The 12,678-nt window shown below is 39.7% G+C and overlaps 1 protein-coding gene across 1 annotated transcript in view; it reads left to right on the forward strand.

The window, feature by feature from the left end:
- Nucleotides 1-12,678, forward strand: part of ablim2 (actin binding LIM protein family, member 2) — an 80,398-nt gene that overhangs the window by 8,780 nt on the left and 58,940 nt on the right. Inside the window, exon 2 of the mRNA XM_074661788.1 lies at nucleotides 7,839-8,000. Within this exon, the coding sequence (XP_074517889.1) occupies nucleotides 7,839-8,000 (162 nt within the window). The remainder of the gene's footprint in view (nucleotides 1-7,838; nucleotides 8,001-12,678) is intronic.

Genomic DNA, 12,678 nt, shown 5'->3' on the forward strand with positions numbered 1-12,678 from the left:
CACTTCTTGGTTGAAGAGGTGACTGATCCAGGATCAGGACTGTATCAGTGGAGGCAGAGTTAATCTGGAAACACAGCAATGTGTCCAATGTCCCGCTCCTCAGCTAAATTAAGTATCCTGTGTCTATTTTTTGTCCGTTTTTAGATTGGTCCATTAGTGTAATCCCACAGTGAGGGGCTCCTGCACTATTTTGGGGGTCTCAGGCTGAAAGTTTGGGAACCCCTGAGTCTAGACTTTGGGGTCAGTGTTCAACAGATGGCAATTAACGCTAATGCTTTACATGTGAGCTAATCTATGACAAATTTATTACTCAAACCTTGATGATTAAAAGTCAGATTGTGCATATCAGCTCATATTTTCTGTATCAACACATGAATTGAGGTAAAAAAGTTTTTGACAACAACATGTTGTCAGCATTTTTTTTCGGTTTGTGTTTCTGTATTTCTTTGTGAAAAAGCGAAAGTCCCCAAGGTCAACAGCTCGTCCACCAACAAACACTCCTGCTGCGGTAATGTGAGCATTCTGATCCCTGCCCGCCCCTGCCGCCTCTGCAGATGGTTCACAGCAGGAATGTTGCAGAGCACCACGGGATCCCAGCGAGTTTAGGGAACACTCTATTTTTAGGAGGTGCAGGAGCATGGCTTCTTGTAAAGGCATTTGAGACAGAACTGCGTGTGTGTTCCCAAGTAGTGGCCCAGGGCTATGTTATTACATGAACCTTAAAAGCTTTCTCATGTTGAAGCATTAGCTTCTGTTTTCAAGAAGACCTGGAGACATTGTTTCTGCTATTGAGCCTCGGGGAGGATTTCTCAGTTAAAACACAAGTTTTATTGAGTTTGAATGTCTTTGAACAACAGCACTGTTTGCACACCAATTCATTTTGACAACAGGTCATTTATGAGTCTCCGCTTGGAGATGCCCTGTACCTTTGGGGCGTAGCAAAATGCCCTTGTTTGGGCACTTGTCTGGTCCACGTGTGCAGGTGGTAAGCTGTAACGGTCAGCGTGTGTTCCCAGAGGCTTCCAGTGGTGTGACTTAACGTACCACAGACATGTAGCGTTGCATTGCTCAGATATCTGCCTGCTCGGCTGCGACCTTTGGGACAACGGCCTCAGTCGTGGCTGTCAGCCAGAGAACAGACTCCAGGAAGGCTGATTGATGATATGGACAACTGGGGCTGAAGGAGACACGGCAGTGCCTGGGAAGGGAGCTGACTCTACGTGCTGCTGGGTAGCACACAGTTACTCTCTGTCCTCAGTCAGAGAGGAAACTCAGAAAGCCTTATGTCACTCATGTCCAACTGCATTATTTCCACTCACTACTTCCTCTTCTCAGACTTTTAAAAAGCTTTCTTTTTGTAGTATTTGCCTTTTTTTGGCCCTTTTTTTCTTTACAAGCACAGAAATGCCAGTGCTTGACGTCTGAGCCCTCAACATTCTGACCAACAGTGCTGCTTGCAGTGAATGAAAATATGCTGTTGTGAGTGTAAAACAGCATTTTAAATAAGGTTGAATCTTAAAAGCTATTCTCTTACTTTAATTCAGTACAATAAAAATCATATAAAATTATGCTGAAAAGAACTGGTATGACTTCCCCTCGGTAACATCATGAAGTGCAGAAACTGGGAAACAAGAGCTATCATGGTTAGAAGGGTCTGCAGTCTGTGATTATTTATTCATGCTAAGTGCTCTGAGTCAAGGCTGAGGCTGTTGTTGTTGTTATCTTTCAGAAAAGAATCACAGGATGGGAGAGACAAATTGAGGAAGGACACTTGCCCATAGATAGGTCCCATTCAGAAAGCAATGCCGGGGTCATTTCTGCCGTACAAAGAAAAACACAACCACAGGGTTTGAGAACTGCAACAGGCTAACCCACAAGGAAGAATTTCTAATTTTAGTGGCACGTGATAAAACATAACCTTTTAATTCATTTGGGGTTTTTTTGTACAGGGCATCCATAACATCTCTTTAAAATTTAAAATATATATACTACAGTGGTAATTGACGATTCATCTTAATCAGATTTGTTCTAAGTACTTAATAGTTATCACAGTTTTTAAATCACATTGCACGTGTGTATTTCAGGTATACTGTTGATAAAAGAGGTATTCTTCAACAGACTCACAAACTCCAAAAAAATGGCTACTCCTTAAGAAAAAGCTCAGTGTGTTTAATGGACTATTGAAACAAAATAAGGCCATGTTTACATGACAATGTTTCATCTGAAAACACAAAAACGCAGTGAAAAAAATCTGCGTTCACACAGAAACGCTGAAGGACTGAAAATGCTGTAGCGAGCATGCCAGGCCTATAGTTGGCGCTATAACCGTCTTGTCCAGAAGCCGCTTTTGGGAGATCTCCATCGAAGTAGAGTTGAGCCGGTCATCTGGTGTATCGGCGAAGACGAAGTGCAAAAGTGGAGCAACAGATGCACATTTTGTTGAAAGACGGTGAGCAGATACGGCAGATTGAGCAGCACACAGTGTAACAATTGTAATGACTGTACTGTTGTTCTGTCATAAGCGCTTGCGCAAAGCAGTGTGACTTCAGCGTTTCCACTAAAAACACCGGCTTACAGCAACGGTGTCAGCAGCGTTTCAGAAAGATCCCACTCTGGAGGCCGTTGTCAAAGGTTTGCGTTTTAGGTCGGCTAAAAAAACGTTTCCATGTAAACGCGAGGCTGAAACACACAAAAAAAGTTGTGTTTCACCCTAAACTGTTGTCTTGTAAACGGCCACAGACTCAGCAAAACTACGTTGTTAAATTAAAGATATCATGTTTCCAATAAAGAAATGTGACTTCACTGATCTAAAACAAAATATCATTGGTGCCATTGCCATTGATGGACTATGCTACAGCAAACACGGTAAGAAATTGAGTACTGTTATGTTGTGCTGATGTGATCTCTAAATCCACCTGTTTGCTGTCCAGGGTCACTTAATCCAGCTCAGTTTTCCGAGCAGTTTTAATTAACAAACTTCATTTCTTTCACACTGATCCTTATACAGACTTCCAGGGACTAGCAACTCTGGATTAACAGTTGTTAGATTGACACTTCACACTGTAAACCAAGTCTACAGGGGGCACCACAATCCACACAAACTGATAGACTCTTACGATGGATGTTTTAAAGCGAATAAGTTTCACCTGTTATGAACAGAAATTAAAACTTAATGACCAACAGGGTTGAAAAAATATAAAACAGTCCAAATTGAGCACACTAAGTCTGAAGGTAAACATTGTCTACGTAGCTATCGTTAGCAGCTCCTCTTTGAAGGCTAACGCCCTCATACCTGTGCTGGCTCCTCATGTCTTTAGTGGAGTAGTTAAATGTCAGTTTAACTAGACAGCATACAGACAACTTTATCTCCAGTTATAGACGAACATACTGCAAAACCACGACACCCTAACGTGGTATCTGCGAGGTAATTGAGCTTTACAGCTTCATGGCATTAACCGTAGCCACAGCCCCAACTAAAATGAATTTCAAACCATGTTTTCTCTTTCCAACCAGACAGTGGGATATTAAAATTTGATCCAATCTGACAGCTTCAATATGATAAGATTACTTATGACCAACCAGATACAGGTGATTTATGGGCAAATTTTGAGATGAATTTGTTCCGTTGCAGAAATTCATTGAATGTGCAGACGGAAGCAGAAATCTTTTGAAGTGATGCAACAGATAAACTGATAACTGATAAAACTGTAATTTTTGAGGGAAGATGGACTAGCTGTAAACGCTGCAGTGAGAGTGTTTACACCCTCTCCTCCTGGGGTCTTCCCCCTAAACTAAAGGTCAACATGAACAGCCTGATGAAGATCATAACCTTGATTTTGTTGAAAAACAAAAGCACAGATCATTTCCCCGCCATGAACCCTGTGAGGATGTGAAGGAGCAGCGGTTTAACATGGATCCAGCAGGCTGCGCATCATTCATTTTGTCAGCCAGCAGCACTAACTATAAACAGCAGACGTCTCCCTGCTCCTCCTCTGACAGATTATTGGATCCTTATCACAGACCACTACGACTGGCAGCCTGAAAGTCTGGAACAACGCGCTGGATTTACATCTGACCCCAAAGATCGTCTCCTGCTCCCCACACCCTCCACCTCTATTAGCTCTTTGAAGAGGAAGTAAGGACATGGATCTCCCCCAACAGGTGCAAGGGTGCAGCAATGCACGCTGGGTCAGATCAGGAGGCTGCCCCACCCCAACTCCCCTCTGACTACCGATCCCTGCCGTTCACTCCTCTCAAACCTTTCTCCACGTCAGGACTGTTGTCTTTTCCACATGGGAGCAATCAGCTCCGTCTCAGACCGGTTTTTACGAGAACTGGAGACTTTCCCCTCCTAAATTCTTGTCTTTATTGGTTCGCATGCCCACATGGACGCTCAACACAAGTAGCTTCAATAAAACCCAACAATAAAACCTGGACAACATTGTTTAAAATGAATTTTCACATGAGGGTTTAGATTAATTTTGTAGCAAATGTCTGGTATGAAACTATCTTTTTGGATTGCAGCATCATAAAGAATCTTATTTCTGTATATTTTTATTGCATTTGCTGACCTCAGGACTGTTCCTTACCCCCATTTGCACCCGTTCTTCTTGAACCATATCCTGGTTTGTCTGTTCAACTTCAAAAAGTTAAAGTAAGGCTGTCTTCTTCTGAAGGTTTTGTTTGTTTTGGACTCTCTGACACACTCTCTACAAAGCTATAAAATGACTTTGTTCTCCTTGGCGGGAGAGAGGTGCTTGTAAAAACTGAAGAATGTGTTGCTCCTGTGGGTCTGGACAGATTGGTGGCTGGTTTTACTCTCATGTCAAGCATCCACCATGGGTGTAGTTTAAATAGGCTGATGCTGATTTTATAGTTTGCTAAGCAAAGTGTTCCCAAGGATACACTTTTAGATGTAATTATATTTGGATTGATTCTTTTCTTCACACTCGCACATGGTTTCTGCAATTATTATCAAAGTTTTGTAAATGTTAATGAAGGTTGTAAAGAAAGTTGATTGCTGGGAGTATTTCTGTTTTAGTGCAAGGCTTGGTGTAATCATATCATCATGGTTACGTTGTGGCACCAATCTTAAAGGAAGCCTTAAGGATGAAATGTGTCTTCCATGGGGTAAAGTAACAAGTCATAGCTTTCACTCAAACAATCCAAAACATTGTGCCAATAAAACAGCCAGTTAACAGCCAATGAATGGAGTGAAACTGAAGACGGATAATGTCCACCAGAATGAAAGTTCTTGGTTAGTTTCCAGAGAGCAGCTCTGTTTGGCTGACAGCTATTATCCCCTCCTCCTCCTCTTCCTCCTCTTTCTATCTCTTCTCTCTCCCTAAATCAATTCATTCGATGAAGTCCGCTTTCCATGCCCAATTACTGGTAACCATGGAGGCCTGATGAAACCGCTCTGACGACACAAATGTTTCCTGAGAGCACAAAGGGCCTTTTATTCAGCTGATATCACACTTTGCACTGAGAGGCTGATCAGGGTTATGGTGTGAGCTGGAACGTGTTGATGCTGCGGTTGGGACGGAGATGCTCTTGTTGTGTCACTCTGTCTTTCACTTCTTGCATCATTGAAGATGCCTCAGGGGTGTCGTTGTGTCTCTTGTTTTGTTTTTTTTTTGTTTTTTTTTTTGCTGTTGCTGGAGTTGACATCATTTTCTTGGCACAGTGATCCTCCCTCCTGCGTGGAACAACAGGGATTCATTGAGGAACATGTCAACAAAATGTAATTCATCCAGGATCAGTGCAGACGACACTCTTGTTTACATGAGTGGGTGTTATGTTTTTTTTTTTTTTCTGATTTATGAAGTCCTCTCTTCCTAGAGGAAACAAAAACTGCTCCAAAAAACATAAATGATAACACATGAGAGCTGTAAGGACTGTGTCTTTAAACTGAGTTCACAGCATAAGGAAACTATTGTGGAAGTTTAGAAAGTTGTAGTTCCTAGAGTGTCCACTTGAGGATACATCAAAAGCCAAGTAAATCTCATCAAGACCATATTCAACAGCAGAACTGAACATTTTAATCATCTTTAAAAGACAAAAACCCATGATTTTTTTCGCCATTTCTTTATCCTGAAAACTATACATAGCTAATCTACTTCATATCTTATTCATTATAATTTCATTTCATTTATTTGTTAATTCAAACAGACATAACAAAACAAATACAGAACAGACATAAATAAGATGTACGATGTGTCTAAACAGAAAAAAACCCCAAAACAATCAAAGAAACAACTCTAATGACAGAGATAACATCATTATACCTTGTCCCGAAAGGGTGCATGATGAAGTCAGAAACTTTTCTAGACGTACCCCTTTGTCTTTGCATATTTATAGTCCACTCTGTAGAAACCCAAAATAGAAGAAAAGAAAGTGCATCACAATAAAACAAACAAAAAGAACACAAACAATACATTTTTCATTAGTAGAAGTTGGCTTCCATCTCACTCTTGTATCAACTTAGACCAAGATTTATATAAATCTGTTGAAACTGATCTACATGTTTTCATTTTTTCACTGCATTTGTTCCATAAATTGACTCCTTTAAGTGATACACAGTGTGTTTTGGTGATAGTACAAACTGTCTGTTTCTGTGTTTATTTTCTCTTTTTTAAAACAACTTTTGGATGCCTAGTGGTAACTGATTCCTGTTTGTGCCTTATTAGAAGTCTTTTGAGGTTGATCAAGTCCATGAATCTTAGTGCTTTCAGTTTGATGAAGAGGGGGTTTGATGGTTCTCTGTGATGAGGTTAAGAGTTGTGCATGTATGGACATAGAGGATTGTCAGATGGGCAGCTTTAAGTGATTTGCCAGGAGGCTGTTGGTTTGTCTAAATATGTCATTTCTGAAATGGTAATCTCCATAATTTCAATCAAATTTTGCTGTAATGGAAACTAATAGTTGATATCAATAAAAATGTGTACATTTTCCGCGGGGGATATTATTTAAAGCCAACTCAAAGGACAACATGATCTTGGTTAGAACTGTTCTGATTCTTGTTTCACTTGTTTCCCATAAAATCAGTGTAAGATACTGCAATGTCACATGTGAGATGGAAACAAGAGACAGGCAAAATAAGTAAAGAATTACTGTTATTTATTGCATTGATAAATAATGACTCAGCCAAAAAGTCTGATTTGTGTTCTTGAAAAACTGAAGCTTGAAGAGCTAAATCAAGACAAAGACTTCTTCACAAATATGGTTAATGGGGTTTTAACAAATACTTCTGTTCTGAGTTTTATCAAGTTTTATAAAGCTAGCAGTCTAACTCTACATCTAATGGTGTGTTTGATTTGTAGTCAGAAGTCGAATTTTACGAGTTCTGACTGTAATGCCCCCAGAAGTCGGAATTTCCTACTGGGAAGTCAGGGGATCCACACCACCGCTGAGTTCCCTGTAAAAAATGTTGATTTCAGGGGTAAACAGTAATTAAGCTCCTGTTATATTCTGTTTATTTTAGAACTTCTGATTGGTGCTTGTCACAATAAATCAGCCATATACGTAGTATTTTTGATGTTTGTATACAGAAATACTGCTGTTATGGCAAGTTTTTCCAACTTGGCAACTGGAACGCTGTTAACAAGTAGATGACGTCATTCCCACTCTCCACTTCCCAGTTTGGATGTAAATGGAACACAGCATTAACTTCTGACTTGTTGAATTGTCAGCAGGCTTTTTCTCTTATTAAAAACACACATGGACACCAGCACCACAGGTTCCAGACTAATTTGCCTTTCCTAATTGGTTCGACATTCACTAAAATCTGGAACACTGAGTAAAAGCCTCTCCTCCGTGTCTCTGTGTGTCTCCTGCAGTGTTTCAGCAGCAGGCTGTCCACAGCCCTCTGGAGCAGCAGAAGCAGAAACAGAAGTCTGGAGGAGGACCCATCCCCTGTCAGAACTGTGGGAAGCCCTGCAAGGGAGAGGCGCTGCGGGTCCAGAACAAACACTTCCACATCAAGTGCTTCGTCTGTAAAGGTATGTAACACCAAGTCAAGATCTCTGACATGAACACACCATTCCACATGCTGCAGTTATTTATGACCACCTCAGAGATTGATCTCAGACTGACTGAAACACACCCAAAATATTCCGACAAACCCTCAGAGAGGAGGGTGTGTGAGTTTGATTTTGTCTGTAAGTATCAGATACTTATGATAAGTGTGTGTTTTATGTGTGTGTGCTTGTGGTTAGGCGTGGGCCATGTTTGTGGTGTGTTTTTTATTTTAACATGTGACTGAATTTAATAGGAGCGTGTGTCAGTGCCCCTCCCAGCTCGAGCCTCGTGTCAGGCCGCTGTTGTTGTCAACACACTCTGGTTGCTCGGCGACCAGCGGGGTCGCCAAAGTGTTGTCAGCTTCTCTGAGTTTATCGCCTGCTATCACACACTGACCGGCCGACTCCCTGTCTGTGTGTCCCACACCCCACTCTCCACCCCTCCCCGTTATTCTCCATCTTGAATTCTTTGCTCAAAGGAGCACTCAGAGGGTGTGCATACCCATGATGCATCAGTGATGATGGGAAAGTCATCTGCAGCTCATGATTGGGTAGTTTCAGTTAAATATTTTGGATGGTGTAACAATCTTATTACTTTAGACTTTTTTTCCACAGTTTTAGTGACTTTTCACAACTTCAGTTATTTTTCATTTCCTTGTAAACTTTTACATTTTACTATAAAAATACAAATCACAGACAAGCATAGAAAGCCAGTGGGGCTTTTTTAAGTAGTCTAGTTGTTTAAATCAGGGCATTGATTTCATTCATTCGGTGAATTCCAGCATTTTGGAACACAAGCAAACAAAACTGGCTGTAAACTGGCAAAAATGGCAACACTTCTTTAGAAATGGACCTCTAGGTTTCAGAAAGACACCTTTTTAGAGAGGTTATATCATTTTCTCCATGTCTTTAGACAAATAGACCTCTAACTTTGCAGGAAAATATGGTTAATGGTACACAGGCACCTCAACCTGTTAACTAAGTTTCCTTATCTTGTGACTTTCTTATTTAAAATCACTAGTTGTGATCGGTCCGTGTATGTTTTGGTAATTGGATTTTCCTTTCAGAAAATGATTTCAAAAAACAAAGAAAAATTGAAAAACCGTTTGATTTTCTAAGTCCAAAAACAGAAAATAAAATGTCAGTAGACAGAAACAAAACACCTGTTTTTTTCATATTGTACAACCGGAAGTTGCCTTTCAAAGTAAGAGTGCCAGTCAGGATGGTGCTGTGTAGGCTGAAACTTGGGTGACCCCAAACAAAGACAACTTTTCAATTGGATCCCTATAGGGACCCTATGAACCCTTGGACCCATGTAGGCTGCTTGATATAGTGTGGGGTCACTGTCAAATAAATAAGTTAAATTTACATTATAAAAACATAAAAAGTAAAAGCATTTAATATTACCTTTTGGTTTGTAATCTTATACAAGGTCATAGTTATACATAATCCCTACAAGTTTGATTATGTAAGATACTTAGGCTGGGACAGTACAGACCTGACGTTTTGCTTTAAGGCTGATGCTAAGTCCTTAGCACTGATCCAATTCATGTCTCTGCAGCATGCACTCCTTTCATGATACCTCCTCATCATTCTTCTCCTGTGTGTCAGTTCCCGTCGTGAAAATGGATTACAAAACAAAACAAACAGACAAACAAGCACGACCTCTACGTTGAAATCGGATAATGCAATGTGCGTGTTTTTCGTTTCTTTTTTAGTATCATGGGATTTGTCTCTGATGAGATGTGTTTTATATAAATACGTATTTCGTAACTTAATCATTTTTTATTGTGATGAACGGGCATAGAAAATGCCAGTTAAAGTTGGTTAGGATTTCCTCTCTCCATAGCCACATGCTTGTGCGCATGCACGCATACACACTTGTACTTTGCTGTTACACAGCAGCGCCAAAATTATTATTCTGTCCTACACAGCACCGTCCTCTCTTACTTTTAAAAGGCAACTTTCTGTTGCACAAATGGAAGGATCAGGGGTTTTTTTACGTTTCTGTCTTCGGGTATTTTATTTTTTGTCTCTAGAAACAGAAATCAAAAATTAACTGGTTTTTAAATTTTCATTTTTGAATTTTAAAAAGAAAATCAAATAACCACTCAATTTTTTTGTTTTAATATTGTTTTCTGAACTGAAAATCCAATTACCAAAACATACACGGACTGTGATCCAAAGCAATATTTGTGAGATGCTCTGTTGCACAAACGATCTCACCAGTGAAGGCAACAAATTCTCAACGTGTAGATTTTTAAACCTTTACATATTAATAAGTTGTAGAAATCTCTGAAACTGTTTGCAATAAAGTGGAACTTATCTTATCCTATCTTAACTTATCTAGTGGACACACTTTTTCCTGCAGGGGTTATTAAAAAGTCAAGGTTAAAGTATCTTATTTAACCATGGAAATTTTTTGTAATGACAGTGTTTTCATGATGCTACAGCCAGCGTTATGGATGATCAGAAGTTAACTGTTGGCTGAGGTGTGTGATCTTAAGAATTTAATTACTGTACCGTGAGTCCTTTTGGCTAACTAAGTTCAGACTTAACTCAGACTCTGTTCGATTGTTAAAAAACCAAAATACATTTCTGTTTTGCTGCAGACGCATCTGACTGATTGGTATCAGAAACACTGAGGCAGCATTAACAAAACTTTTCATGTTTTTAGTAGTCAACTGCTGTTGATTACAGGGTTCTGACTTCTGTGTTTTGATATTTTTTTAGCTTTTTAATTTAGAGACTGTCTTTCCTTACTAAATGGGCTCAGTTTGTCTTCTTATGAGAAGCTTGTTATGTTTGAAAGGGAAAATAGTGATTATTAACCGCCTCCAGTCACACTCATAAATTACTCATTTTAAGTTCTTCAGATGTTAATACTTGAAAGTCATTATTCTGCAGTAACTGGATGCTGTGATTAAAGGGAAAGGGGGGCATGTTTTCTTTACTCAGTGAGGTTGTTTGGCGTACTTTATGAATAGCTTAATTAGGAAGGCTGGAGTGGGTAACTAATACCATAGAGAGGAGTTATGTAAGAGATATGCTTAGCGAATGCCAGGACATTTTTTCGTCTCTGTAATCCTGAGCAATGCTGCTCTAATTCAATTTCCAACTAATCAGGGTCATCAATTAGCTGATTATCCAAACATTGCAAGAATTCTGTGGGAAGTTTTCCAGGAAAGCAACCAGATGTTAAGGGAAAGAGGGAAAGAAAAAGGGCAATCTAAAAGTCAGGGGTGGAAGTGAAACAGCGAGGTGAGTGCAGGACAAACTGCAACGCCAGAAAGATGAAAAAGATGTGACTCACCAGCAAACACAGAAGTAAGAGTTTTCTTTAAGCATGCTCTTAAATCATTAGATGATAAAATCAGGTGAAACATCTCCTCTTGATGATCTGAAAACCATAAACACACCTCACCTCTGACCAAGTGCACTCCATTTATCAGCTATTAAGATGAACCTGGAAGAGGACCAACCTGTGAACCCTGACCATGTCTCTGTATTAGTGCCAATTACACCCCGCTTGGGCGCTAGCCAGCAAGCTAACAGAGCCAGGTCTGAAGTGAGAAACCGTCAACGCTCAGCTAGCCATGTGTGTAATTAACACCAAACTGAGAGATGCTGTGGATTAATGAGAGTTACTGTTAACCTCTTTAACACAGGCTGCCATCAGTGTAGCTGGAAGTGGACACAGCCTCAGAGTTTTTAGCAACATTAAGTGCATTGTTTACTGGATTATCTGAAGGAACATGAGCTGAATAAGATGAGGCCTCACATTGATTTACTGCTTGTAGTAAATTGGTTGAATGCCAGTGAATCTTGGCATAAGCTCAATGTGAAGGTAAGAATATGTTCAAAGCATCTCTGAGGGGAGTGTCTCAGAGCAAGTGTGTTAATATGAGAGGGTTTGCGTATTTCAGATGTCACACCCTGAGACCATATTCAAGGTGAACAAATTTTATTAAAGGGAGAATTTGACTCCAGTTATCGTATCAACACGTCCCAGCCGGTCAGCAGCTGAGAGACAATGGACATTTTGCCTCCGGCTTTACACTCCAGCTGTGTGTGATTATATCAGATCATATCACACGCCATCCAGGAGAAACACCAACGATAAACCAACAATCATATTGAGGTTTGTCAACTCAAAACAAAAAGCAGTGCCTCTGAAGCAGAAAGGAAACTTAAAGAATCAACTGTCTACATCATAGACTGTATACAGAGTGGACAGCGTGGCTCCACCATTGGTTGCAGCCAGAGTCTGCACAGTAGAGACGATGAAGGATTCTGGAAGAATCTGAGTGGAGCTGGTGACAAAAATAAGGACTTGATTAAAAAAAATTAATCAAATTAATTATGCCATTTGTAATTAATTAATCGTAATTAATCACATTTTAATCACATCAATATATAACATCAGAAGCAGCACTTTTCAATTCAAACAGATTTTGTAGAAGACTAAAATATTGAATATTCTCATACACAAGTTTAAACAACAAAATCCTGTTTATTTTGGTTAGAAGATGTTTTTGATTAAAAAATAATCTAATTATTTACGGGATTTGTAATTAATTAACCTAATTAATCACATTTTAATCAAAAAAGTTTGAAATTTCTATTTTTTGGAACATAAACAGGAAGAAAGACATAAAAG

This window comes from Halichoeres trimaculatus, unplaced genomic scaffold (genome assembly GCF_033239565.1).
Source record: "Halichoeres trimaculatus isolate MK-OKI-2021-1 unplaced genomic scaffold, fHalTri1.1 fHalTri1_scaffold_22, whole genome shotgun sequence".
Taxonomy (NCBI): domain Eukaryota; kingdom Metazoa; phylum Chordata; class Actinopteri; order Labriformes; family Labridae; genus Halichoeres; species Halichoeres trimaculatus.